This window comes from Squalius cephalus, assembly GCF_949319135.1.
Source record: "Squalius cephalus genome assembly, chromosome: 18".
Classification (NCBI taxonomy): Eukaryota; Metazoa; Chordata; class Actinopteri; order Cypriniformes; family Leuciscidae; genus Squalius; species Squalius cephalus.
The window spans coordinates 27,890,611-27,915,899 of NC_137139.1; the positions used below are offsets into that span (position 1 = coordinate 27,890,611).

Consider the following 25,289-nt stretch of genomic DNA (forward strand, 5'->3'; position numbering starts at 1 on the left):
ATTCAACTGTGGCCATAGAAGTGATCGGAACACCTCAATTCAATGATTTGGAGGGGTGTCCCAATACTCCAGTCATCAACAAATGTTTGCATCCCCTTGTTTCTTAATATAGTTATTGAGCATACATTTTTTTATGTTTTTGAAAGCAGTCTCTTATTCTCACCAAGGCTGCATTTATTTGATCAAAAATACATTAAAACAGTAATGTTGTAAAATAATATTAGATATTATCTAATAGTTTAATAATAAGTGTTTTCTAATTGAATATATCTTAGGATATCATTTATTCTTGTGATATACAAAGCTAAATTTCCAGCATCATTACTCCAGTCTTTAGTGTCACATGATCCTTCAGAAATCATTCTAATATGCTGATTTGCTGCTCAAGAAAACAGCTTAATAGTTTTGTGGAATCCATGACCCATTTGTTTCAGGAATCTTTAATGAAAGTTCAAAAGAACAGCATTTATTTGAAACAGAAATCGTTTGTTAAAACACTATAAATATCTTTACCATCACTTTTGATCAATCTAATGCGCCTTTGCTGAATAAAAAAAAGTATTCATTCCTTTAAAAAAAAAATGCCACTGACCTCAATTTTGAAATACCAATAAATCTAAGGCCAAATTGGATAATTAACTCTAACTTTCTCCATCAGATTTATGCGTTAAACCAGATCATGTTGTTTATGAAATTATTTTGAGTTAGAGTGCATGAATGCCTGCACTACATGAAAGCCAGGGGATTTCACAGAGATTCAATAGAGGAATCCCTGTCTCAAAGGTCATTCCTTTCAGTCATTCTCTGACACTTTACGATTGAGATGCATGTGATGAGCCGGCTTTTCCATCAGACAGATGTGCCCGCCGCAGCCCCAGCTGGGTCGTCCTGCACATGGCTGGGTCGTGCTCGCCGTTAGATCACAGGGCTCTCTGTTTTCCAACGCCGCCAGATAACACAGGGTCCTCCGGGGATGCCGTAACTCTAGAGGCTCCATTGTGCCATGTCAATCCGCCTGTGCTCCAGTCTGTGCAGAACAGCGCGCTGTCAGTTAAAATGAGTGGCCGCGGGCCAGCGTCTGAACGTGTCTGTCCTGAATGTGAGTGGATTAGCACTCTCCACACATCCAGCTCAGCCAGGAAACTCAAGAAGACTTTTAAAGCAAAATAGGCGCCGATAAGTCGCCATCATAAATTAGAGGACACATGCTGACCAAAAACAACCCAAGTAATGCAACGTGGTCTTCCTAGCCCAGGGGCATGATGGGATGTTAGAGAGGCCTGCAGGTGGGCACTTTTGGCTGACCTTTCGTTCTGTAAATTTGCCTCTCAAGTGAAGATTTTTTTTTTTTTTTTTTTTTTGCTTTTGAAAGAAGTGTCTTATGCTCTCCAATGCTGCATTTATTTTAACAAAAATAGAAAAAAGGAGTAATATTTTGAAATATTATTACAGTTTATTCCTGTGATGCAAAGCTGAATTTTCAGCATCATTACTCCAGTCTTCAGTGTCCTTCATAAATCATTATAATACGCTGGTTTGCTGCTCAGTTAGTAATAATGGTTCATTTTATTATGGATTATTAATGCTGAAAACAGTTTGGGCTGCCTAATATTTTTGTGGAAACTGTGACACATTTTTTTAGGATTCTTTGATGAATAGAAAGTTCAATGAACAGAATTTCATTTGAACTTCTGTTCAATGAACTGAAGTTCAGAATAGAACTTGTTCAATGAAACAAGATTTATTATAAATTTCTGTAGCAGGACAACTGTTTTCAGCATTGATAATAATAAATATATTAATATTAAATATATATATAAAAATCTAATAATATTTCACAGTATTTTGATTAAATAAAACCAGCTTAGACACTTATTTCAAAAACATAACCTTTGACCGCTATATAAAAAATATATTTTTTAAATCAAAATCTTAATGAATAATTTTGATAGTAACTTGTATAGTTATACTGATCTACATGCTCAGAATCGATTCAGATAGCAGTGTGCCAACTCAAAGGTGTTTAATTGCTTCCCTCCAACACGATGAATACACACAAGTGTGTAATTTCAGAGCAGAACCGAGACGGTTACTGAGATTAACTGTGCCGTTAGTTCCAAGTGCACTGTGATCCGTTTAGGCTTATAAGCATTAAATAACAGTCATCAGAGAAAACCAGGGCAATACTACTAAACGAAAAGCAATTGAAACCAACATATCGAAGTGAATTTGGCCTACTATGATGAGGCTATATCAGCAGAGTGGTCAATTTTTATGCCAGAGGAGGTCAGCCGCAACACATTTGCAGATGGACGTTACATAAATCATATAAATAAATATATAAATGTGGATGTGTAATTGCAAGGCTGGTTTAATTCTGGTGTAAGAATAATTCCATGAAGTTTAAAAGCTTGAAATAAACATTTTCAGCTAATAACGGCTTGACATTATCTCTTTTATTCTTTCTCTCTCATCTTTAACACCCCCAGTGAAAATGAATTTACAGTCTAATTACAGAACACGGCAAGCGTAGAAGGGACACAAATCAGCCATCATTAACAAATGACAGAAAACTGCCATTTTGTAATTGAAGTATAGATCTGAATCAATATTTAGAAGTCCCAGCAGGTTACAGGAACGAGTACTGGAATCTTCTTTGTTAATTACAGAACATAATCTCAAAGAAATGAAACTGCAGGACTGTAAACATGATTTCATTGTATGTGTGTGTGTATATACAGTATATATATATATACATAGCCTAGTTGATATATTGCAATTTAGAAAATATCAAATATTGGTCACAACCAGATCATAGCCAAATGTACCACAAATCTTAATGAAAGTATTCAAATGAATATTTATGATTTAGATGCCCAGATTTTTATAATTAGAATGTCCTTAAGGGATGTAATATTTCAATACCGAAACTCGTCGTGCAGTGCGCTGTAAATAATACATACAAAGTAATGTAATGATTTGCTCAAAGCTAATTTAAAAAAGCCCATGAATCAGTTCATAGAGCAATACACACTGACATTTACTCTGTGCTCATTCAGCTCCCTGCCTCCAAAAGCTAGAGCACCAGAACCGGGCGTTCATAGAGAGCTTTGCTATTAAACGCAGCTCTAATAGGCTTTCTCGTCTCGCTGTATCTTCTTCTTCCTACCGGATAGCAAACCTCACGCTGTCTATGTCGTCCCCTGCCCCACCCTATCTCAGCTTTTACCTCCGGCCTGTTAAAAATGATATCAGCTCGTGGAGGGCGAGCATTAGCATTTGCATTTTATTGGAGGCATGGAGATTTAGAGCAGTGGATACATCAGCTCTGAGCAGACAGAATTAGTTAACAATGCATTATCTGCCTTTTATGGCGGCCATAATTCTCTCACTCCCCTGGCTCGGGGAAGAGATGGGGGTGGAGGAGGACTGCTCGCTCCAGGGTGGGGGCTGCTGGGGAGAGGCTGGGCTTTGTTTCTCCAAGCTTTGCTGCGCTTTAAACGCAACTGAGGCCCAAAGAGCATTGCTGTGCCATCACGATGCACGGCTCGAACAACAACCCAATAGAGGGGCGATAAGTGTCTCGAAAGGTCACGGCTAATGGCGTGACCTTGCGTTCTTAATGACGCCGCACATAATACTGCACTACAATTCAGCAGAATCATGGCGTAATGGCGCTTTTGTGTGCGTTTAGGTTTGAAAAGGGATTCGAGAAAGGTCTCATATCGTACTTCTGAGGCCTACAGCAGGACTCCAAACGAAAGCGACGGCGCTCGAGCGCACTTTGTGTGTGCGTTTAGGCTGTTTGGATGGTGGTGCAGTGTGGATCGAACACACTGCTGCAGTCTTCCCCTCCCAAACTCCAGCCCTCGCCCACAGCTGTTCAGTGGTCCCCTTGACAGCCATCTATTTGAGCTTATGTGCACCGAAAACCCATCGGACCACATGCATCCCAGAAATTTTGCACACTGACTCTATTCGATGCTTGCAGACTTTTTTTTTTTGCTTCAGCAAACATATTCAAAGCGTGCACTCTTTCCTTATGGGGAAAAACGTCGCTCAGGCAAGCCTCAACGTCCTGCACGTAGTTCAGCATTGTGGGTTTCACCATGGGGATTATGACTTTAATGGGATAGTTCACCAAAAATGACAAATTTGACATCATTTACTCACCCTTGTGTTGTTCCAAAGTCATGTATGACTTACTAGCTTTGTTTCACAAAAGAATGTCATTCAGGTTTGATTACACTCTTAAATATATAGGCTCTTATGGCATCTATGGTTCCATTAAGAACTTTTCAAATCTATGGACTTTTCCATTTTGGATTTTCCATCCATTTGGATTCCAAAATCCATCTTTAGATTGTTTTTTTTTTAGTTATTCACAGTTCTTTTAAGAACTGTTCACTGAAAGGTTCTTTGGGGAGCCCAAAATGGTTATTCTATTGCATCACTGCGAAAACTCCCTTTTTGAAGCCTTTATTTTAAAGAGAGTAGGCCTATAGAATTTTTATTTTTGGTGAACTATTCATTTAAACTCACTCACAAAATGTATTTCAACCGTATTTTGTTCCAGCATTAATAAGGCCCGTTCACAGTGGGCTACTATAACGATGACGTTCAAAAAAAACATCTTAAATTGAAAAGAATAGCAGAGTGAGTCCACATCACAACTATAATGATACGATATAATGATTAGACCTAACTTACATCACAAATATAATGATGAACGATGTCGTTATCGAACGATTTTTTTTTTCCAGCTGATGAACGAGAAAAACATTGACAGCCAATCAGAATCCATTCTGCTGTAAAGAGCTCGAGCATTTAAAGCTGACGACCAAAACTGCAGCACGCGCTTGTAATAAACATTACTTTATCGTACGTTGGTGTGGACGATAATATAGATGTCGTTGTAGTTAGCGTCCTTGTTGTGAACGTTTTTTAAGTGTATTTTTGTCAATGTGACTTTATAGATTCTATAGCCTACTTCTCTTTTCCTGATCTAACATTCCTTGAGTCCTGGTGGAGCAGTGCGAGTGTGACAGGCTCAGCTCTCCAGTGTTTCATAAAGCATAAATGCAGCCTCTCAGTTATCTGATGAGACTTCTGCTCCCCGGGGCTGAAAATTTACTAGTGACCTCTGCATTCCTTTTCAGAGCTGAACCGCTTCCCCTTTTCCCCTTTGGAAAATTCCACTGCCACTGAGGTAGTCGAGAAAGCGGTATTAAAGGGAGGGGTTCCGGCTCAGACGCTGGACTGTGTGGAGCTGAGGCCATGAAGGAGCTACAAGTCACATTCACAGTAGTCCAAATGTCTCAGAGACGGAATACAAAAGGAAGAGGCTGAACTGGAAGTGTGTTGAGGCTCAAATCTGCAGGGCAGGGCTAGTGCCTGTGCAACAGCATACCGTCATCTGAAAGATAGATGTAGACTAAGGCATTCAAACATGGGGAAGTTGCATGAAACTGAGTGAATATTACTGAAATTGGCATTAAACTGTTTCAAGACTAGGTCAAAATAGAGAAAAGTAGATATATGAGCTCTCAAGTATGCATTATGAATTATATATGAATATGCATTTATAAGCCAAATATTAGGCTACACTTTGAATTAGGATATAAGACATTTGAAGTTCAAATATGCCCATGAATTCTTATTCTTCTAGGTTTTAACCTGCTATTATTACTTAATTACTGTTAAGTATTCTATTAGTAGAAACAAACAGGCAAGAGTTGCTCCATTATGACATCTGCTGGTACACATCAGCACAGCATCAGATCAAACTTATTACTGCACTGCAATTACAACTGTACTAAAAATAGGATTTTGCATATCTAATTGGTTAAAAGATTGTTTCAAATTTGTTTTTTCCAAGATTGCATAGAGTGAAACTGGCATAATCTCAGCACTACAATGAATTTATTTAGTATGACCGGAGTCAAAAAGCCAGGGTTGAGGGTTTCCAAAAACATTCAACTGTTAGTGTTGAAAACTTGATTTACTACAATTTGGTACAGGACATTTAAAAAAAAAAAAAAAAAAGGCTGTGCACATAACATAGCAAGACATCTATTGTTGCACATTTTAAAATCAACTGCAAGAACTGAGTCATCTGTGGAAATGATCATGTCAAGGATGGTCCTTTTGCAATACAACAAAAACCATACCCAATTCTTTTTATTTATTATTATTGTAACCATGTTCAACCATTTAAAAACTTTTCCCCCATTACAAACAACTCCATCTCAAATTAAACCTTTCCCACTATTCTACTGCCAGTGGACTACGTCTATAGGTTTAAAATAAAAGACTTTTCCTGTTGTAAATGATCTCAAAGTAGCTTTGTTCAATTATGCTCTGTAAAAACAAAAAAGCTCTACACAGCACAAAACTCCAGTGTAGTCACGTGACCTTGATAAACAGTTTTATTGAGTCAACTCTAGGTTAAAAAAGTAATAAGAACCCGACATATGCTTAAACTACCACGTGAACGAGTTCATGAGGTCAAACAGGGAATGTGTTCACCAAAATCAGCCACAAGAGGGAGTATGTCAGTTAGACTTATGAATATCAAGGAAAAATTGTGGAAACCGATTAAAAATGTCCCATTTCACACTCAGGTGATGACGATTGTCTGCCCTCCTACAAGCAAGAGTGACGAGTTTAAAGATTAAGAATGGTTAAAAAGGGCCAATTTTGACGCTAGAAAAGTTATATAATTTTTACACGTTAGAGGGATAAAGTAAAAAAATAAATGGATGCCAATCATTTTCCTAATTTTAATCAGGGCAGGTTATCATAAGATAAATGTGGCTTTACTGACATTTAGAAGCAAAAAAATAAAATGAATCACAGGATTCTGGCCCACATGGGTCATTATTACAGTTAAAAATTGTGATACAGCAAAATTCTTTCTACCTGATTGGAAAACCCCTTTATCCAGCGTTATAGATGAACACTGAACCTCAACCGTTTTTTGTTTTTTTTTCAGTCGTGTCAGTAATACTACGAAATCAGCTGAGAATAAAGTTAAAAGGTTGGCATGTACGGGTTTTCATGGTTTCACATCTACACTAGCACACAATACATCATAAGAACATAGTTGTAGGGGCACAAATACACAAATAAATGACAAAAAATAAGGAAGATCAGAAAGAGTAAGAGAAAAGAGATCACATTCCACCGCTCTCCGCTGCTGCCACAGTTCGCCATGGCCTTTCGGTTTGTCTGGTGAGTGATGCTGTTTCATGAAGGGTGGGTAGAGGTTTTCAAGGTGGGCAGTAACCTCCATTACTCGCTGGCTGTTTCTTTTTCTAAATGGTCCGTTAAAAGTTGGCTATGAGAGTGTCACCGGTGCGACGAAGAACACAAGGTTCGGAGGATTGTGTCTTTCCTCCCCCTTATGCCGTCTAAACAGCCGTGGCACTCTTTTCCTTCTTATCGCCGTCTTCATGCCAGGTCAGACGCTCCTCATAGAAGGCAATGACGATCTGTGGGCACTTGTGATTGGCTTCCTTTGCGAGCACAAGGTCTGCCTCATCAGAGTCCTTCCTGTGGTGGGACATCAGTAAAATTTGCATTAATTGGTCAATTGCACAAGGTTATACATCATCCTGCACTGAATAAGCTCAAGTTCTAATAAAAAAGAATAAAAAAAAAATCACTTGGTGTGACATTAAAATCCTTAAATACACTTGTTTGATAAAGCTTCCTGCACCAAGTTCATTTAGGAGAGCTTTAACGGAATTAAACACCCATTTATAAAGACCTCATGATTGACTAACTTCAATCAGATACTGATTTTGTTTACATTCACTACATATTTTACTGTCATAAAAATCAGTGTTTCTGTGCAAATAAAATACTGTCGATTAAGTCAAAACAGAGCAAATATGCTCAATTACAATCTCAAATCACGTCACTCAGGATCTTTTACCTAAACAGGCTGGGGCACATTCAACTAATTTCAACAGGGTAACTGCAACTTTAAAATATTTAATATTTATTGAAATTAGTTTATGTACTAATATATCAATACAGACAAATTTCTGGTGTAATATTGTGTTTAAAGAAAGACGATAAGATTATTGTGCAGACACTAGTCAAATCTGTATATTGAATGTGTTAAATTATGTTATTGGTCTTTGGGCGGCCCAGAGAGAAGCTGCAAGAGTTTAGATTCAATTAAAAGCCAGATTTAGATTGGTGTTTTAGTTGCACAACAACAACCACCTTTAAAAATATTTTTTTTTTTTTTTTGATTTTTTAATTATAAACAATTATATACACTGGGACTCTAACTTTGAAATGCCTATGCTTTACTACTCCCAGCTGCTCATTCAGAATGATGGAGATAAAATATGCTCTCCAACAACCATCTTCAATACATTACAATATTAACACCCTACAGTAAAGACATTAATATCAATAGTGGATCATAAGAGTTTGATTGGCACAGATGTGTGGTATTCATTGATTGTGAACTCCTCTGAAACAGACCCTGTAGAACATTTTTACTTTGAAAGTGAAGCGTTCATACTTATTAAAATCATAGCCCTTTTGAAGTTTAATAATCACATTAGGCTGCATCACGATTCCAGTTTCTCTGTCCCAAAATTTAAGACTCCTGTTAACCCACTTAAGATATTTTAGACACTTTATGGCCTTAAATTCAATCAAATTGAATTAAGGACCCACAGAAACCCTGAAAATATATTCAGGGTTATATATGAAGCTATGCATCATATTTGACCACAGCTTTATATTAGAAATGTTACAGAGATAGGCCTAGTCATTTACAAATTTGTGAAAGCAGTGAACACAGAAATATGCAAAAATGAATTTATTAGTCATTTATTATGCAACTATGCAGTTTAATTATGATTTATTGTATTATGCCAGCGTACAGCTAGTAACATTTGACCAATGGAACATTTAGGCAATAGACAAGTAGGATAACACTCTGTTTTAATGCATGCTATATGATGCAAAAGGCTACATCTGTAATAAACTGTATTTTCTGCCTCAATCTATAAAGAATACCAACACAAGATCATAAAAGGAATACGCTTTTGGACTCAGTAGGGCCAAACGGTTCAAAGATTGGTAAGGAACGGCTCCAGTTATATTTCTACTTGAGCTTGGAAAAGCGGCTATTGTTTGTGTAACTTCTGTAGTCCATTAAAGTGTGATCATTTGTCATGTATGGTAAGTTTAATATAACCTTTACAGTTAGTGTACCAGTCAGGAACTCCAACTGTATTTGTAAACAAGTCAAATATAAATAAATGCTGAGTGGAGACTACAATGATGGGTTTCAAATGTACAGGTGTAAATATGTGTAAAACTGAGACAAAAATATAGGTTCTTCAGTCTCACACAGGGAAGGAGTGTGAATGTGAGCAAAGTTCAGACAAAGAAACAATAACAGGGCAGTTGCATGAAATCAGTCATAATCCCAGGTGAAAATGTGGCCATTGAAACTATTGTCCTAACATCCATCTCGGGTGATCCAATCACAATTGGTCAGTCGAGAGACATCCTTGTCATTAACATGCATATCGAGACCACTTGTGATTACATTTAAATCAAATTTAAATGCCAAATACATTGCAGTTCTGAATTCACATTTTAACAGGGTTTTTCCTGCATTGAAAATATTTGGTGGCCGCCTGAATGAAGTTTTCGCAAGAGTGCAACTTTGTGTACCTTGCGTTTAATTTAAGCTTCAGTTCAGTGATTATGATGGTAGCGATCTTTGTTTGCATTCTGTATATAATATATACATATTTTCATGCTGCTAACAACACATTGCAAAGTTTCTGGATTGGCAACTGTATTTAAATGCGTGATTGACAGTGATAACCACAGCAATGGATGGAACAATAAAATCTGATACTGTATGTCAAATGATCTGTATAAAATTATAGACCTGCCACTGTTTCTATATAAACTTTGTTGTTCATTTTATTACTAACTTTTCAAAGCAGTCACTCTGTGACTTTTTACATATAAATTTACAGATTTTTTAAAATATAAAATAGTTCTAAGCACTTTGTCACTTTGATTATTTTTTATTTCATGAATAAACAGGTTAATATTAATATTATCCCTTTAGTAATATTAAGTTAATATAACAGTTTGTAATATTAAATAAATAAGTTGATGTTACAAACTGTTTCTTAGCATTTTTTATTTATTATTTATTTATTTATTCAGTACTGGGCTCACAGTTCACATGGGTAGGCTACTTAGAAGACAATTTTCGACAGAGAATATGGTCAGATTTTTCATTGAAATAAATTTCTCACCACTTCATAAGGAACATAAGGTCTCCACAAGAGTCTGTTGCTCCAATAATCTTCTCAGGCTCCAGGCCTCGCTCAAACCCTCTTGCTACAAGAATCTCATCCTAAGAAAAACAAAGACTAAGATCAAAATCCATAAAATGACTCAAACTAGAAATATCATTAACACCACCACATTTAATACACTAATCCACCACAACAATATCACTTAAGAAATGATTTATGTAGAATTCATTTCAGCCCACTGGATATATTTGCATAATCGAGATGGATATTGCATGGTAATCACATGCAAATGAAGCTTGAGTATGGGCTCTTAAACTTTTGTTAAGCCTGTACCTCCTTTTTCTTTTTGGGTTTACTGCCACTCCCGTTCTCTTCCTCTGAGTTTTTCCTCTTGCTTGTGCTGCTGCTGCCGCTACTGTCTTTGGGACGGGCCAAAGAAGAGCCTGTGCTGGAGGGCTTGCTGCTGGGTGGGCTTCCACTGCTTCCCTTTTTATAGGTTTTCATGAACTCTGAGATAAGCTCTGGACAGTCCAGATTCTTCTCCGGTTCCCAGGTGTTGTGTTTGCTGCAAGACAATGCACAATCAATGATGAATTAAAAGCATTGTATTTCCTCATATCATGTGTGCATGAGATATACTAACAGGAAGTTTGCACACTACTAAAATTGCCAAGAATTGACTGATCTTAACTAATTTCTTAATTTCTTGTTTAGAATTTAGACAGGGCCATTGCATCTCAGTGTAAAAACTGCTGACGCGTTTCATTGTCATTTCATGCATTTTAAGACTTTTACATGCAGCAACACCTACATGTTCCTAAGATGTGAAAACAGCCTATTCTATTGCGTAGACACCCTTAAGACCCCAAGATACTTCAAGCAAAATCAAAGAAAGAATTGGTGTGACATCATTTAAAACAAAATCAGCCATTTTTCATGTTTGATACTGTAGATCTGTTTACCTATAAGCAATCTATTGTGTAAAGTGCTAAATAAATAAACATGACATGACTGGAATACTAAATTGCAGATCTGGTGCAAACATATCCAAACCTGTATGAATTTCTCTCTTCTGCTGATATGAACACAAAAGAAGGTATTTTGAAGAATGTCGGTAACCAGACAGTTGATGGGCCCCATTGACTTCCACAGTATTGGAACAAAAACATACTATGTAAGTCAATCAACTGTCTGGTTACTGACATTCTTCAAAATACCTACTTTTGTGTTCAGCAGAAGAAAGAAATTCATACAGGTTTGGAACAACGAGTAAATTACAGAATTGTCTTTTTTGGTAGATCTATCCCTTTGACTGCTGTTTCTCAGCACTGTCACTTGTGTTTATTTTGTTATTGAGAGGAAGGCACGCAGCACATATTTACATATTCATCTAAATGGCATTCTCAGCAGTGTGTGCGGCGTCAGGATGCTTGCTAACAGTATATCGCTGCTCACGTATTTCGAACCCCTAGGTGAAGGAGGTGTATCTGGGCTTTTAGATTATTTTAAAGGGCAATGCTGACTTACTCTGTAAAGCCTTTCCACTTGAGGAAATATTCTACACGGCCCTTCACAACTCTCCTGTCCAAGACCTTCTCCACGATGTACTCTTCCTCATCTGAGGAAGCAGCCTCATCATCTTCACGGTTCTGGTTCTTCTTTCCCATGGCTGATTCTAAGTGTCTTCCTCTGAGCTAATGTGACCTCTGTGGCTCCCTGGTCTGGGGAGGAAAGTGGTCAACTGGGAAAAAAAAAAAAAAAACCTTAGCAAGATTATGAGTAGATGCTATTTACCACATAAAATTACAAAGAATAAAACTGCAGGGTGCTCATATTTGACTGTTCAGGTGCATATTCTGATCAAAACAAACACTTGATAGTGCTATTAAGACTCTAGAAAAAGTTTATTTCTATTGCACCTTTGTTTTGTTATCTTTAATTGTACTATTGCTTGTCATTTGCAATTTATATTTTATTACACACTGTTTAATTTAAAAATTGCCAAAGAACACAGAAAAATGTTTACTTAAGAAATCAGTTAGCAATAGTTTCTGCCGTGGTATTGAGAATCGTAAGATTTCATAGGTACAAGTATCGACTACATTATGGGGTATTAGTACTGACTAGTGTCTATATTGTGAAATTCTTTTCCCAGCAAAAAAAACTATCATGAACTAAAATTGCTCATAACATGATAATAACAGAGGGCGGCAGAATTCTCAAAATCTTAAGAGTTAAGGTTAAACTTTTGTTAACTTATCAGCAATGACAAAAATCAGTATTTGTTTTTCTGTTCTCACCTACAGTCCTCTATTGTAGGTCGTGACCGCTTAAAATGCAGAGATGATTCTTGATCACAGCGCTCAGGGATCCCTTAAGCAAATACAGTTCATTGAAACATATTTGCATTTAAATATAAACAAGATATTATGTATGAAACTTTAATCTTAAGTGAAACTTTAAAAAAAAAAAAAAACTCTACAGACCTCTTTAGAAATAAACATACAAATGCATTTCATTTGAGGAGCTACAAAATCATTTCAGGCTTAAATGCATAATAATAATAGCAAAATAAATAAACTGCAAAAGATGTTTAGTAAACAATGATTAATCAATTAAAAGGCATAGGAAATATTGGTGCACACTGTCTGAACACTCACCACTGGTTTGGATTGGGATGCAGTTCCCATATTAATTTACAAAGACATATATTTAACCAACCTTGCACTAGAACTGCGATAAACCAGCCATGTGTTCTTATCTTCATGTTATGAAGGATCTTAGGGAGCAAGGCCAAATAATGTGAAACACTGAGCAACCCTACACAACTCCCACGGTTTCATACGTCCATATCTCTTGTCATATGCTGATTTCCAATGCATTTATTCCAACATACATAACATAAACAACATCGGATTTAAATGCAGTGCTAGCTGCACTGCTAACATTTGGCTACAGAAGTCTCATTGATTACTACTGTTTGCCTCACTAAAATCTAATTCTACAGGAGCAACAAAACAAAGATAGAAGACAACATGCTTGATAAATAATTCCGCGGTGTTGTGTGTTTGTGTACAAATTACTATAAGCTAGTTCAACGAACCAATGCCTGCAATAACAAAAAACAAGGTTCACCGATGTCCATGCGCACATGATAGCAGGCTAATCTAGCTCAATTAGCATACACTCTCTATTTCTTTATTTGACTCTCGTCGTCTAACCGATGCAAGCAAAGCATTCACGCGCTTTTTCGCATTTATTTGAATGTTATCGTCGTGCGCGCTACACTGTGTGAGCATTTGCTTAGCAACAGCGCGGGCCGAACTGAACAGATTTCACCTGATATGATCATGTTTAAACGTAACAACGACGGCGCATATATTTTACAGTGCAAGGAGAATCTACAATGACATATTATGCCGTTAATGTAGATAATTATTTTATACTTACTGAGGTATTTTTCGACGTTTCTCTATTCGTGTTGGATAATGAGGCTGAGGCGGCGGCGGCTTTTTCCCTGCACACAGGAGTTTGCTGCCTCTCGCGCATGCATCCGTCCAGTGGCGAGTCTAGCCAATCAGCATGCGGCTGAGCGAGCCGCTCTCGCGCCAAAAACAGCCTCGCTCGCATACAATGGGATGCGCACGCGCCACATGGCTACTAAAATCACAGGTTTTGCTTAATATTTCTGTGCTTTTTTAAATTATATTTAATTAAAACTTTTTAGAAAAAAACATATTTTCAATGTGAGGCATGAGTGCCTTTACATAATACGTGATATCGAAGCAATATTAATGGAATTAAACCTTATTTATTAATAAATGATTAAGCCCCTCTTATATTAAATAACAAGTTTATTTAAATAAAATAAAAAAGTGTACCGTTTTTGTTTTTCGAATTTTTAGAAAGATCCCCGATCAAACGCACTAACCTCTGCTCTCGGGATTGACTTGAGTCTCAGCCAATCAGACGTCCCCAAAACGCAAAACAAAAGCATTAGCGGGAACAGTAAACCAATCATCGTCTAAAGTGGGAGGGGACTGTTTTCACCCAAGCTATTTATGGTATCTCCCCCACTTCTCAGTGTGTGTCTCACCGACAGGCGTGTGGCGCAGCACAAACAGAATCAGTTGATAAGATGTCTAAAGAGGTAGGTTGACTTTAATATAGTTATTTAGGCGTTATAACAGCTTATTTTAAGCAATACAGTTACGTTCGTCTGCGTTTTTGTCGAATTTAACATTGACTTTATTCGTTGCTCTTTGTTATTTGCAAAGAGCATGTTCGAGCCGCCATTTTAACTCTTGTAGAATGCAGACATTAGGCCGCATGATTACATCGAATGTTTTGTTCACGAAAACAACTATTTCTTTGTTTTAACTATTAAATCGCCGTATCTATAATGGTCTGCATTTATTTGCTACCACCACTGTTTGGCTGAAACCGAGATACTACTACAAATAGGCCGCATGGTCCGGCACCAACATGGCGGAGGTCTTCGTTCACCTCCCTCTTATAAGAGTATGTTCCCTCAAGGTCTCATGAGTCATGACGCATCGCGCTCGAATGTATTGTTAGTTTAATATATGCTGCAGAAAATAGACTCGATGCACAGTTTTAGCTTTACTCAGCTATTATATGGATTGTTATTTTCAGGGCCAACCACGTGAGCCAGAGCAGCTGCGGAAGCTCTTCATTGGAGGGCTCAGCTTTGAAACCACAGATGATAGTTTGCGGGCGCATTTTGAACAATGGGGAACCTTAACGGATTGTGTGGTAAGTGCATCTCACTCTATTTAGCTGTTTACTATATTAATCTTTTTATTTTCAAACACTAAGTATTGTTTTTATTTTACTTTTTTTAAGGGTATGATGAGGACCAGTGTTTAACCCTTATGCTTGTGTGTTTTTCTTAGGTGATGAAAGACCCAAACACCAAACGCTCCAGGGGCTTTGGGTTTGTCACCTATGCTGGTGTGACTGAAGTCGATGCTGCTATGGATGCACGCCCCCACAAGGTCGACGGTAGGCTCGTGGAGCCCAAACGAGCCGTGTCTCGAGAGGTGAGAACTTAACTAATGTAAAAACTTTCCGAAAGAGATGTATGGATGCAAATGCCTAAATGCATGTCTGTTTCAGGACTCCAACAAGCCATTTGCTCACACAACCGTGAAAAAGATCTTTGTGGGTGGCATTAAGGATGACACTGAGGAGAACCATCTTCGCGACTACTTCGACGTATTTGGAAAGATTGAAGTCGTCGAGATAATGGTTGACCACAAGACCGGAAACAAAAGGGGCTTTGCCTTTGTTACGTTTGATGACCATGATTCTGTTGATCGTATTGTCAGTAAGTGCTTTCATTCCGGTGTCAACCTTTTAATATCTTAATATTGTATGGGTTAAAAAATAACCCTTGTATGTTTCCCCATTAGTTCAAAAATACCACACTGTGAATGGGCACAACTGTGAAGTCAGAAAAGCTCTTTCTAAACAAGAAATGCAGAACACTGGCATGAACATGAGAGGTAAGTTTGTTCATTGTTTTCCCCTGGTATCTCTTTTAATACACTTGGCTGTATTAATTTATTTCAAATAAATCTGTAGGCCGCGGTGGTGGTGGTGGTGGAGGCAGCGGTGGAGGTGGAAACTTCAACAGATATGGCAATAATGGTGGATACAACAATGACTTTGGAGGTGGTGGTGGCGGCGGCGGTGGCAACCGTGATGGATACTTCGGAAGAGGTACATGCCAAAGAGGACATTTTAAAGTGTTTTGAATCATGTATTTGAATTTTATATTGACTTAACAGCTTGTTTTCACAATCCTGTTGTAGGAGGTAGAGGAGGTAATGGTGGAGGTGGTGGTTATGGAGGGGACTGCTACAACAATGGATTTGGTGGAGATGGTATGTGTTTGGTTTCTCTTTAGTTGTTTGAAAATGTAACTGATTTTTAAATGTTGAGTAGGGTTGGATATCATTTTTAATTGATTCTTATCCATTCTAAAAGGTTAAAAGTAGATTAATTTATTCAAAGCATTTTTGCAACAAATAATTGTTGCATCTGAATACCATGAACAAGTCAACAGGCTTAAGAACAAGGCATTTTTGCCTATGGTTTTAACAAATACTGCCAACTAGCCAAACTAATACATTTGTAGCTTATTTCTAGTTGTCTTCTAGTCATTAGTTAACACATTCTGTCTTGATAATCTATAAATTGTGTTCTGGGGGTGGGGTTTATGTAAATTTTAGGGTTAGTGATGTCACTCAGGAGGAATGTCGTCTAGTCCCTATCAGCAGTTTGTTGTCCTTAAATGATTTCTTTAAAAGAAAATATCTCCCTTTGACTTTGAGCATTGTAACTTTGCAGATATTTATGCTCAAATGGCAGCATTACACACTAACTAGAGTTAGAAAAGTGAAATCATAATCAACTACCCCTTTAGGATTTTAACTTCAGTATTTACGCCCTGAGAGGCAACTTTCTGTGCGTGTGCTTTGGATGTGAAAACATGCGCACGATTGAATGGTTTAAAATTACACTGGAATCAATTTTGATTTGGCAAGTATTTCGACTTTTCAATTCCCAACCCTAATGTCAAGTAATTCCTGTGACTTTCTCCAGGTGGTTATGGTGGTGGTGGAGGTGGCGGCAGCGGTCCTGGTAACTATGGTGGAAATCGTGGATATGGAGGTGGTGGAGGAGGACAGGGTTATGGCAACCAGGGCGGAGGTTATGGTGGGGGAAACAGCGGTGGTGGATATAATGACAATTACAACAATGGCAATGGAAACTTTGGAGGTGGTGAGTACATGTCAATCTTCATTGTAAACCTATTTGCAAGTGCCTAAATTGTCAGCAGTAACTTTATGACTTAAATGTTCATAGGTAACTTTGGTGGCGGCGGTGGTGGTGGCAGCAGTGGTAGTGGAGGTGGTAACTACAGTGACTTCGGCAGCTATAACAACCAGCAGTCCAACTATGGTCCCATGAAAGGGAACTTTGGAGGTGGTGGTGGCAGCAGCGGAGGAGGGAGGAACAGTGGCCCATATGGTGGTGAGCTCTTCATAATGGCCTTATACACATGTCCCTTTAGGTTCAAATCTCCTTATATAAACAACTTGAATCCTAAATTGCATAATGTCTGTTCTAGGTGGCTATGGAGGTGGATCCAGTGGTGGATATGGTGGTGGCTCTGGTGGAAGACGGTTTTAAGCTCAGAAAGGTTGGTTTCAAATTCTGTTGTCTACCTGAAATAGACTTTCAGATTACTTTATTTACAGGGTAACAAACAATGCCTAAATGTTAGTCTTGGAGTGAATGCTCTTCATTAAACTGTAACCTTGCTGTACATCTGGTGTAGAAACAACCCTCAGTTAGTGTGCAGCTTAACAATTGTTGTTCATATTGTTCAACAGGACTGAGTGCTTTAGGAGAGGACAGCAAGAGAAGTGACAGGGCAGATGCAGGTTTACATCCCTAGATCTGCTCAGCCAAACAGGTTTGGCAGATTTACAGCTGCCACCAGAAGAAGTGTACAGTAGCGCTATCGTGTGTGGGACATCATGAATTTGTCATCATGCAAACTTATTTTATATTGTCTATCGAGGAAAAAGCATTCCAATGAGGTTTTATGTAGAATTACTTTCAGTCGTTATGGTTTTTATTTTATGTAACCAATCAAGGTGAAATAAAACAATTTTTGTTTTTTTTTAAAAGATGTGCTGTATTAGTCGTTTTTGGTTTCTGGGGGTTTTAGTGTAGTACCCTTGAACTTAATGGGAGCTTCTATGAGCCTTTTTATTAGTAATTCAATTTTAAAGACTGTCTTCTGGCTCTTAAAAAATGGAAATCCATTCTTGTTAAATTGTAAATTGAACTGATTAAAAAAAAGCATTGGCTGTTAAATGCAAATGCTTAGAGTAGTGTACATTTGGTTGCATATCAGTCTAGCCATGGGAGCAAGCTGAGAAAGGAGTAGCAAGATCATCGCCCTGTGAAGAAGCAGAGAGCAGGGAGTACAGGGCGCTACTCAAAGACTAGCAGGCAGCGCTTTTAAAACTCCTGTAGGTAAGAACAGACTTCTCCACTACCGCTGGTAACTACGAATTTTATTAGATGAAGCTGTACAGTTAATGTGATCTTCCCATTCAGTGTTGTGTATTACAGAGGAAGTAACTGCAGTCAGCATAGTTTGGTGACGATTTTATAAAATTGAAACCTTTTTAATGCATGCCCAGTTTTTTTTCCCCCATGTTCCATATTTAACTTGCTGACCATGATACTCTTGCTTTTTCAGGATCTGATGAGTGAATCATCTCTTGAAATGAAGACACATGTTTGTCCTTTTAAAACTGGTGCTATAATGAAAGGTAGTTGCTTTTGTAATGTAATATTTTCATGTGTTTACAATCTCTCTGAATCTCAGACTTTTTTTTTTCTCTCTCTTTCTAGGACAAAGATGCAGCTGAATATATTTATTTTTTATACCTGTGGGTTTTTTACCTTTTTTACAAAACTTTTAATACAACAAATGTGATTTGGTTGTCTTGTTGAACACATTTAATAAAAGTTTGTTTTGGACATGTAATACTGATTCTTCAATGTTGTAATGTACAAAAGTGTCTTTACCAAAATTCTTGCAGTATGGTTTATAAAGTATACCAAGTAAAAGTAGTCCCCCTAAAATAAAACCTTACTTTCTTTGAAATTCTGTAGACATGAATGTATATTGTGTAGTTATGCTCTGCTCTAAATTACTGTGACTGATTTATTTTTAGAAATGGTTTAAGTATCCATTCATCACAAATGATTTGTAGTAATTGAAATTCATTGGCCATACATTTAGGTTTGTCCAGCCAAGTGGTGACTTAAACCCTTCAAAAAAAAGTTCATTCACCCTCCATTACTGTATTCCGTGGCACCAAGTAAACGTTGCCGTCATTAGTTTGTTGTAGTGAGTACTCGTCAACTGAATATGGGTGTCCCTCCTCGTCACGTAGCTGTGAAAACACTTGGCTGTAAAGATCTGAGAGTCGGCATTTGATAATGCCTAGGTTTTGCTGAAACTCCAGTCTTTCTCTGGTTAAATGTTCTCTTTGAGCTTTAAGTTGTCCCAACTCATGTTCTAAATGTACAATATTCTCCAACTTCCGTTTGCGGCAGTTCTGAGCTGCAACTTTGTTCTTCCCTCGTCTGCGAATGTCCCTCACGAGTGCCATTTGATTGTCGCTCAGTGTGAATTGGGTCAAAAGCTCGTTGAAGTCATCCACTGGTAGGTTCACAATCTTCTCCAGGGGGAATGGGATTTTTAGAGCGAGGGCTCGCCGCTCATCTCTGCTCAGGGGTACAGGAACACCGTTTGATTTTGGCTTTGGGTACGGAGCCTGATATGAACCTAGTCTTGTTAAACCTGAGCTATTTAGTTGATCATGCAGTGCTGTGGGTAAAACGGCTAGTGGTTGGTAAGTCTGCTGGTTGATAGCTTGCATATTTGCAGCTGTGGAAAAAGATGCTCCGGGGTATGAGCTGTAGGGCTGCTGGTAGTCAGCAGACCCGAGCAGAGTAGGCCGCATGCGACACTGTTCCCCAATGCTTTCGAATTGACTTTCAGCATAGCCCATTGTACCATCTGCAGGTAAGTACGTAGGTACTCCATGCACCCCATTCTCAGGAGAAGCGAGTGGCGGGCTCGAACCAAGCGACAAACCAGAATCTGACTCCAGATCATCCGTGCAAACTTGTTTGATTTGTCCTGTGCCATGAAGGTTGATAACGCCATCTTTCGCAACCCCATGACTGCGTGTTGCCATGTTCATGTGCTCCAAAAGACTCATGAGCGGTGGATGAAGAGCTTGTGTATTCGCAAGCATTCTGGGGGAACCATGGCCATAGTGCATATCCATGTGTGGGTTCAAACGCTGATAGGGTGGCATCATTTCTGGGTATGCGTTTTCATAAACCCCAGCATGATGGGCATCACAAGCAGCTGGAATGGTTTCCGGCTGAGGTTGACTCATCCCGAACCCCGCTTGAGAAACCACGGGCTCCATGGAGAGGTATGGGATTGCTTCAAAGGGATTCTCATTGGGTACCTCAAACTCCTGTGACAAAAATAATGTTTTAATAACAAGAACTTCCAGTTGGTGATTCAAATCAAACTCTTATAAAAGAAAACACCTTGGGAACCTAAAGCGAAGGTCTGATCTCAGTAACAGTTGATATGTGCTGCAGAGGAGGGTGGTATTCAGTCAGCTGCTCTCTGCAGGACCGGCCCACCTGGGTGAATGTGCCACCCGTAGCTTATGCAGGTCTTACTTAGGAGCGCTCGGGTTTCATGTCGAAACAGATGGTCATTGTGCAATGCAGGGGGCCGTCGGCAATATACAGCAGTCACCCTCTTTCTCTGTCTGCCTTTATCCTCGCATCACTCAATTGGCCCATTGTTGCAGATCGTAGCTAAACTCAATGTGTGTTTATAGAGGATTCAGCATTAGAAAAATGTAATAAGGCCACCGTTTCACTAAGGCAGCTTGCACTCACTCTAAAATGATTGGCTGTATATCCTACCACAAAATAATCGGATGTTTTCTTGAGTTTTGGTGTTTGTGCATGTAAAAGAGGAACCTGGTGGGGTGTTTCAGTGTACTGACCTGAAGATCTGTGATGGCCATCAGTTCCTGCCAGGCCAAGTCCATCTCCAAATGCTGGGGGGAACGATGTGCCCGGAATCCAGTGACATTGGTGGACATCGACACCTTCCCATGCAGTCTTCCTGGGTTTGCCGGTCCCTTGAAATTAAATGCAGTTTTTGGAAAACTTGATACGGATTGTTGCACCATGCAAAATAAATAAATAAATAAAATTCAACTTGTATTTTTGTCTTTTAAATATATTAAAATATGTATTTCTCACTTAAAATTTCTAAAAATCCTTGGAACAAGATAAATTTAATCAACTGCATAAGACAACTTTTTTCATCCAGTGTGTGTATACATGCATTTATATGCATGCATATGTATGTAAACGAGTCAATAGTAAACAAGAAAGATAAAAAAAGTAACAATATTTACTTTCATTTACAAATTTTTCTCTCTCATTTTTTAAACATTACTCTAAGCCACGCATTGCGATATTTGTGATAATCAAAAGGTGACTGCAGCGTCTAATGAAAAATAAAGAAAAGTTTAGACCAAGAAATAACCATGTGCAATGTCTTCAATGAAGCAACCCTTTTCTTTTGAATTAACTATTCAAAAGTAAATTTTTTACATTATTCAAAATTACATTTTATATGTCTGTATTGTGACTATTTTTTTGTTAACTTTTTTTAAGTTTAAAGTAAAAATCTGGTACTGCAGTAAGACAAAATATACTTGTAAAATAGATATTAAATATACAATTAAATTTTTCTTTACATTTTTAGCAATGTATAAACAGATTTTTATTTTATTTTTCCCGCCTTTTCTCGTTGAGAAAACAGCCGATTTATAGTATCGTTTTCCTCATATAGATTCTCACCTCACAGCTGATCCTCAGGGGAAATACACCGTTGATTGCTGAACACATTCAGGACAGACCCCTGATGCAGTGAATCAATCTAAAACATTAAAAGAAATTTTGAACTTTTTTTGTATTTGTCGAACATGAAAGAGATAACAGACACACAAACCATGCTAGCATTCACATAACGGGTAATGTAGGTCAGTTGTGACCACATGCCAACAATCTTAAGAACAAATTTAAACTGACTTGAGTACATTTCCATCAACACACCCGTAAACCGAGAATGTCACTCTGAAACTTCAAAAAATGAACCTTAAGAATATATATATATTATTATTATTATTTTTTAACCGTTTCCCTTCCCATGTGCTCCAAATGTCATGTTGTGTCATTGGACATGATGTTTCGTTGTGCTGGATTTGTCCTATCAGCTGGCTTTTCGAACAGTAATGTCAACCCTTGATAAGACAATCTTTCGGGAGCCAGCCTGTTCTCCAGTAAACGAAGGCAGGGGCCTAACCACAGACATCAGAATGTCAGGAAGACTTTCTCAGTACATTCCTTCATGTTGATAATAAATGAGCTGATGTATAGTGATATTTCATATGCATTAGCATTCATTCCGGTTACCACTGTGTTTTTATCCTGTTTTTATGATTGTGAGAAACAGATGCCTCATTATCTGGTGGTTTGCTTTTATTGGTGAAGCCTTTTTATACACAACAACTGCTTGAAATTTTAATGGCGGGTTCCTGTTAAATTGGGCATATATTTTGGTGCGATAAAAACAATGCAACTTTTCATTCAGATGTCATTCTGCTACTGTTCACACATAAGTTTTAACTGTACCAATGAGAAAAACTGTTATCTTTCTAATTCAATTGAACAATTTTACAAGAATGAAAATTTTGTATGAATGCTGGTTATTTTTGCCAGAAACAATACAAATTTGAATCAGTTTTGAAAGTTGTTTAATCTAGCTAATAGTAAAAATGCAAATCCACTGTCAGATACAAGTTTGACAGGACGTGACGGCAATAATGCTTTATAACATCTAATGGTTTTGTATTTCACGTGTGGTGAGATATTTAACAAAACACTTCTTTCCTTTTGACATTTTGAGGGTAAAAGACATATATCCTGCCTTTACCGCGGTGTCTAGCTTATTTCCTTTGACTAGTTTCTGAAATTTTGAGGGGACAGGGCTGTGGGACAGGCCTTCCAAGTTTCAACATCAGCTGTGGTACTAACCACTGTAGCAGTGTACATGAGCCAACCGTAAGCAAGAAAGATAAAAATTAAACAATATTTTCCTTAATAAAAAAAACAAACATTATTCTAAATTCATTATTTTTTACATTATTCTAAACCATGCATTGCAACATTTGTGATCATCAAAAAGTGACTGCAGTGGTTCACGTTTAAAGAATAATAAAGAAAAGTTTAGAGCAAGAAATAACCATGCGCATATATTTTGAAGTCTTCAGTCTTGAACACTTTTTTAAAATTAACTTTTAAAAAGTTAATACTTCAATTTAAAATTATTTTTACATCTCATAGGCCTATGTGTATATATATATATATATATATATATATATACACACACACACACACTCACACACACACAACATAACTTTGACACTTTAATCAAGTTCATAATAATCAAGTCAACTTGTATTCAGTTTCTGAAGCAAAGAAAGTTAACACTATTCAGTTTTTGAAGCAAAAGAGTTAACACTCATTACATTTAATGTGTCCTTAGTTTTTATGACTACAATTATGACTCAAAAAAAGTCATTTAGAATCTTGAAGATTCGAAAGTGAACTAGAATTGTACAATATCTGTCAACAACTGCCATATTTACAAAAAAAAAACTTCCCAACAAGCCCTCAAAAAAGATGAAATGACAAACTGTACCTTATTAGCATTTCCTTGAGCACTGAGCTCAGATGAAAAAGTCTTCAAAATATCATATTATCCTGTGAGCAGAAACCAGTGACCCCTGTGTTAAACTGCAGAGTGAAAGAGTTCGCTGCATGCTCTTAGTTTTGAACTACAAGTGTGCATGCGCTCAACCTGTCTTTCTCTCTCATTCACTCTTTCTCCCACTCACCCTGTCTGCTTTTGGCTGTCACTCACACAAATGGGATGGGTCTATGGGCGATGCAAGCAGGTTTCCTGTAAAGCACCCACACTTTTTACCCTCCTAAATGCAACACTTGCATTTTAATATGTTTAAAATAAGTTGCCCACAAAAAAAGACCAAAAACGGTTAAGCCACGGATATATATATATATATATAAGCTCGCACTTGTGGACTTCCCAGACCAAATATAGATTTAGACCCTTCAGATTGTGGTTTATGGACAAGTGATTCCCATCCACAGCCTAGGTGTGTACGTGTCCTAAAGTCTATCGCTTCCTCAGTAAGAACCATGTGTTTCACGGGGTGCAAAAATGACCTGAGGTGATCATGTACACCCATGTGAGGGATGTGGTTTGAACACAGACACTATGAACAGGCGCACCTGGAGTTAAATCTGGGATTGCTGTGCGGAGGAGGGGCTGTTTTCTGACTTGATTTAGTAGGGATGGAATGTACACCTTCAACAGGTAAGAAAGGCCACATTGTTCCTGTATCTGCCGCACAACCACAAACAGCCAGTGAAAGCGGGGGGACGGGAGGGTGGAAAGAGCGTGTCTTACATTGCAAGTGACCATTCGAGTCCTTGATGAAGTCCTTCCGAAATCACACACACGGGACAATCGGCAGGATTGTTCAGGCACAATCGTCAGGCGAGGTGAAAGGATGTGTTTTCCTTGTTCATTTGAAGTGCTTCATTTTATTTGACCAATGCCTTATCGTGTTACACCCACCCTCGATAATACACCACTTTAAGAGCGTTCAGGTGCATGATGGTCCACGGTCATTAGAAACCAAGGACTGCCATTGGAGTGCATGCAGTTGCACTTCCGGTCGAGAAACATAAAAAAATCAACAATATTTACTTTTATTTAATACATTTGTCTCTCTCTCTCTTTTAAACATTACTCTAAACTGTGCATTGCAAGTTTTGTGATAATCAAAAAAGTGGTAATTGTCTAATGAAAAATAAAGAGTAATTTAGACCTAAATAACCATGCACATATTTAAATGTCTTCAACAAAGCAACACTTTTTAAAATTATTTTTATTTCGTTTTTTTTTATTACATTATCTCAATAAAATAACTCAATTAATAAAAAAAATGATATCTGTCAAATTGCATAGAATATATTTACAGTATAATGACACTTTTGTCAACTTATGTATTGAGCTTCTGAAGCAAAAAAATGTTACATATGCTTTACATTTAATGTGTGCTTAGTTCTTAAAGTTCTCTATATTATGCCAGTTAAAGAGCGTTCAGGTGCATGCGGTCCACAATCATTAGAAACCAAAGACTGCCAGTGTAGAGAATT

The 25,289-nt window shown here is 37.8% G+C and overlaps 3 protein-coding genes across 3 annotated transcripts; 1 reads left to right on the forward strand and 2 right to left on the reverse strand.

Annotated features, from left to right (window-relative positions):
- Positions 1-7,233: 7,233 nt before the first annotated feature.
- cbx5 (chromobox homolog 5 (HP1 alpha homolog, Drosophila)) lies at positions 7,234-13,924 on the reverse strand. Its single transcript, XM_079850426.1, has 6 exons — positions 13,767-13,924; positions 12,617-12,689; positions 11,844-12,057; positions 10,650-10,881; positions 10,314-10,414; positions 7,234-7,554 (listed from the first exon to the last, which is right to left on the reverse strand). The coding sequence occupies exons 3-6, from the start codon at positions 11,981-11,983 to the stop codon at positions 7,413-7,415; spliced, it is 615 nt and encodes a 204-aa protein (XP_079706552.1). The 5' UTR covers positions 11,984-12,057; positions 12,617-12,689; positions 13,767-13,924; the 3' UTR covers positions 7,234-7,412.
- A 444-nt stretch (positions 13,925-14,368) lies between these two features.
- On the forward strand, positions 14,369-18,040 carry hnrnpa1b (heterogeneous nuclear ribonucleoprotein A1b). The gene is made up of 11 exons (XM_079850396.1): positions 14,369-14,466; positions 14,973-15,092; positions 15,233-15,379; positions 15,456-15,666; positions 15,752-15,844; positions 15,924-16,061; positions 16,154-16,225; positions 16,947-17,126; positions 17,211-17,378; positions 17,476-17,547; positions 17,741-18,040. The coding sequence occupies exons 1-10, from the start codon at positions 14,455-14,457 to the stop codon at positions 17,535-17,537; spliced, it is 1,203 nt and encodes a 400-aa protein (XP_079706522.1). The 5' UTR covers positions 14,369-14,454; the 3' UTR covers positions 17,538-17,547; positions 17,741-18,040.
- nfe2 (nuclear factor, erythroid 2) lies at positions 17,793-23,935 on the reverse strand. Its single transcript, XM_079850390.1, has 4 exons — positions 23,746-23,935; positions 21,843-21,921; positions 20,975-21,112; positions 17,793-20,425 (listed from the first exon to the last, which is right to left on the reverse strand). Exons 2-4 carry the CDS (start codon positions 21,888-21,890, stop codon positions 19,214-19,216), a joined length of 1,398 nt encoding a protein of 465 aa, XP_079706516.1. The 5' UTR covers positions 21,891-21,921; positions 23,746-23,935; the 3' UTR covers positions 17,793-19,213.
- Between the last annotated feature and the right edge of the window lie 1,354 nt (positions 23,936-25,289).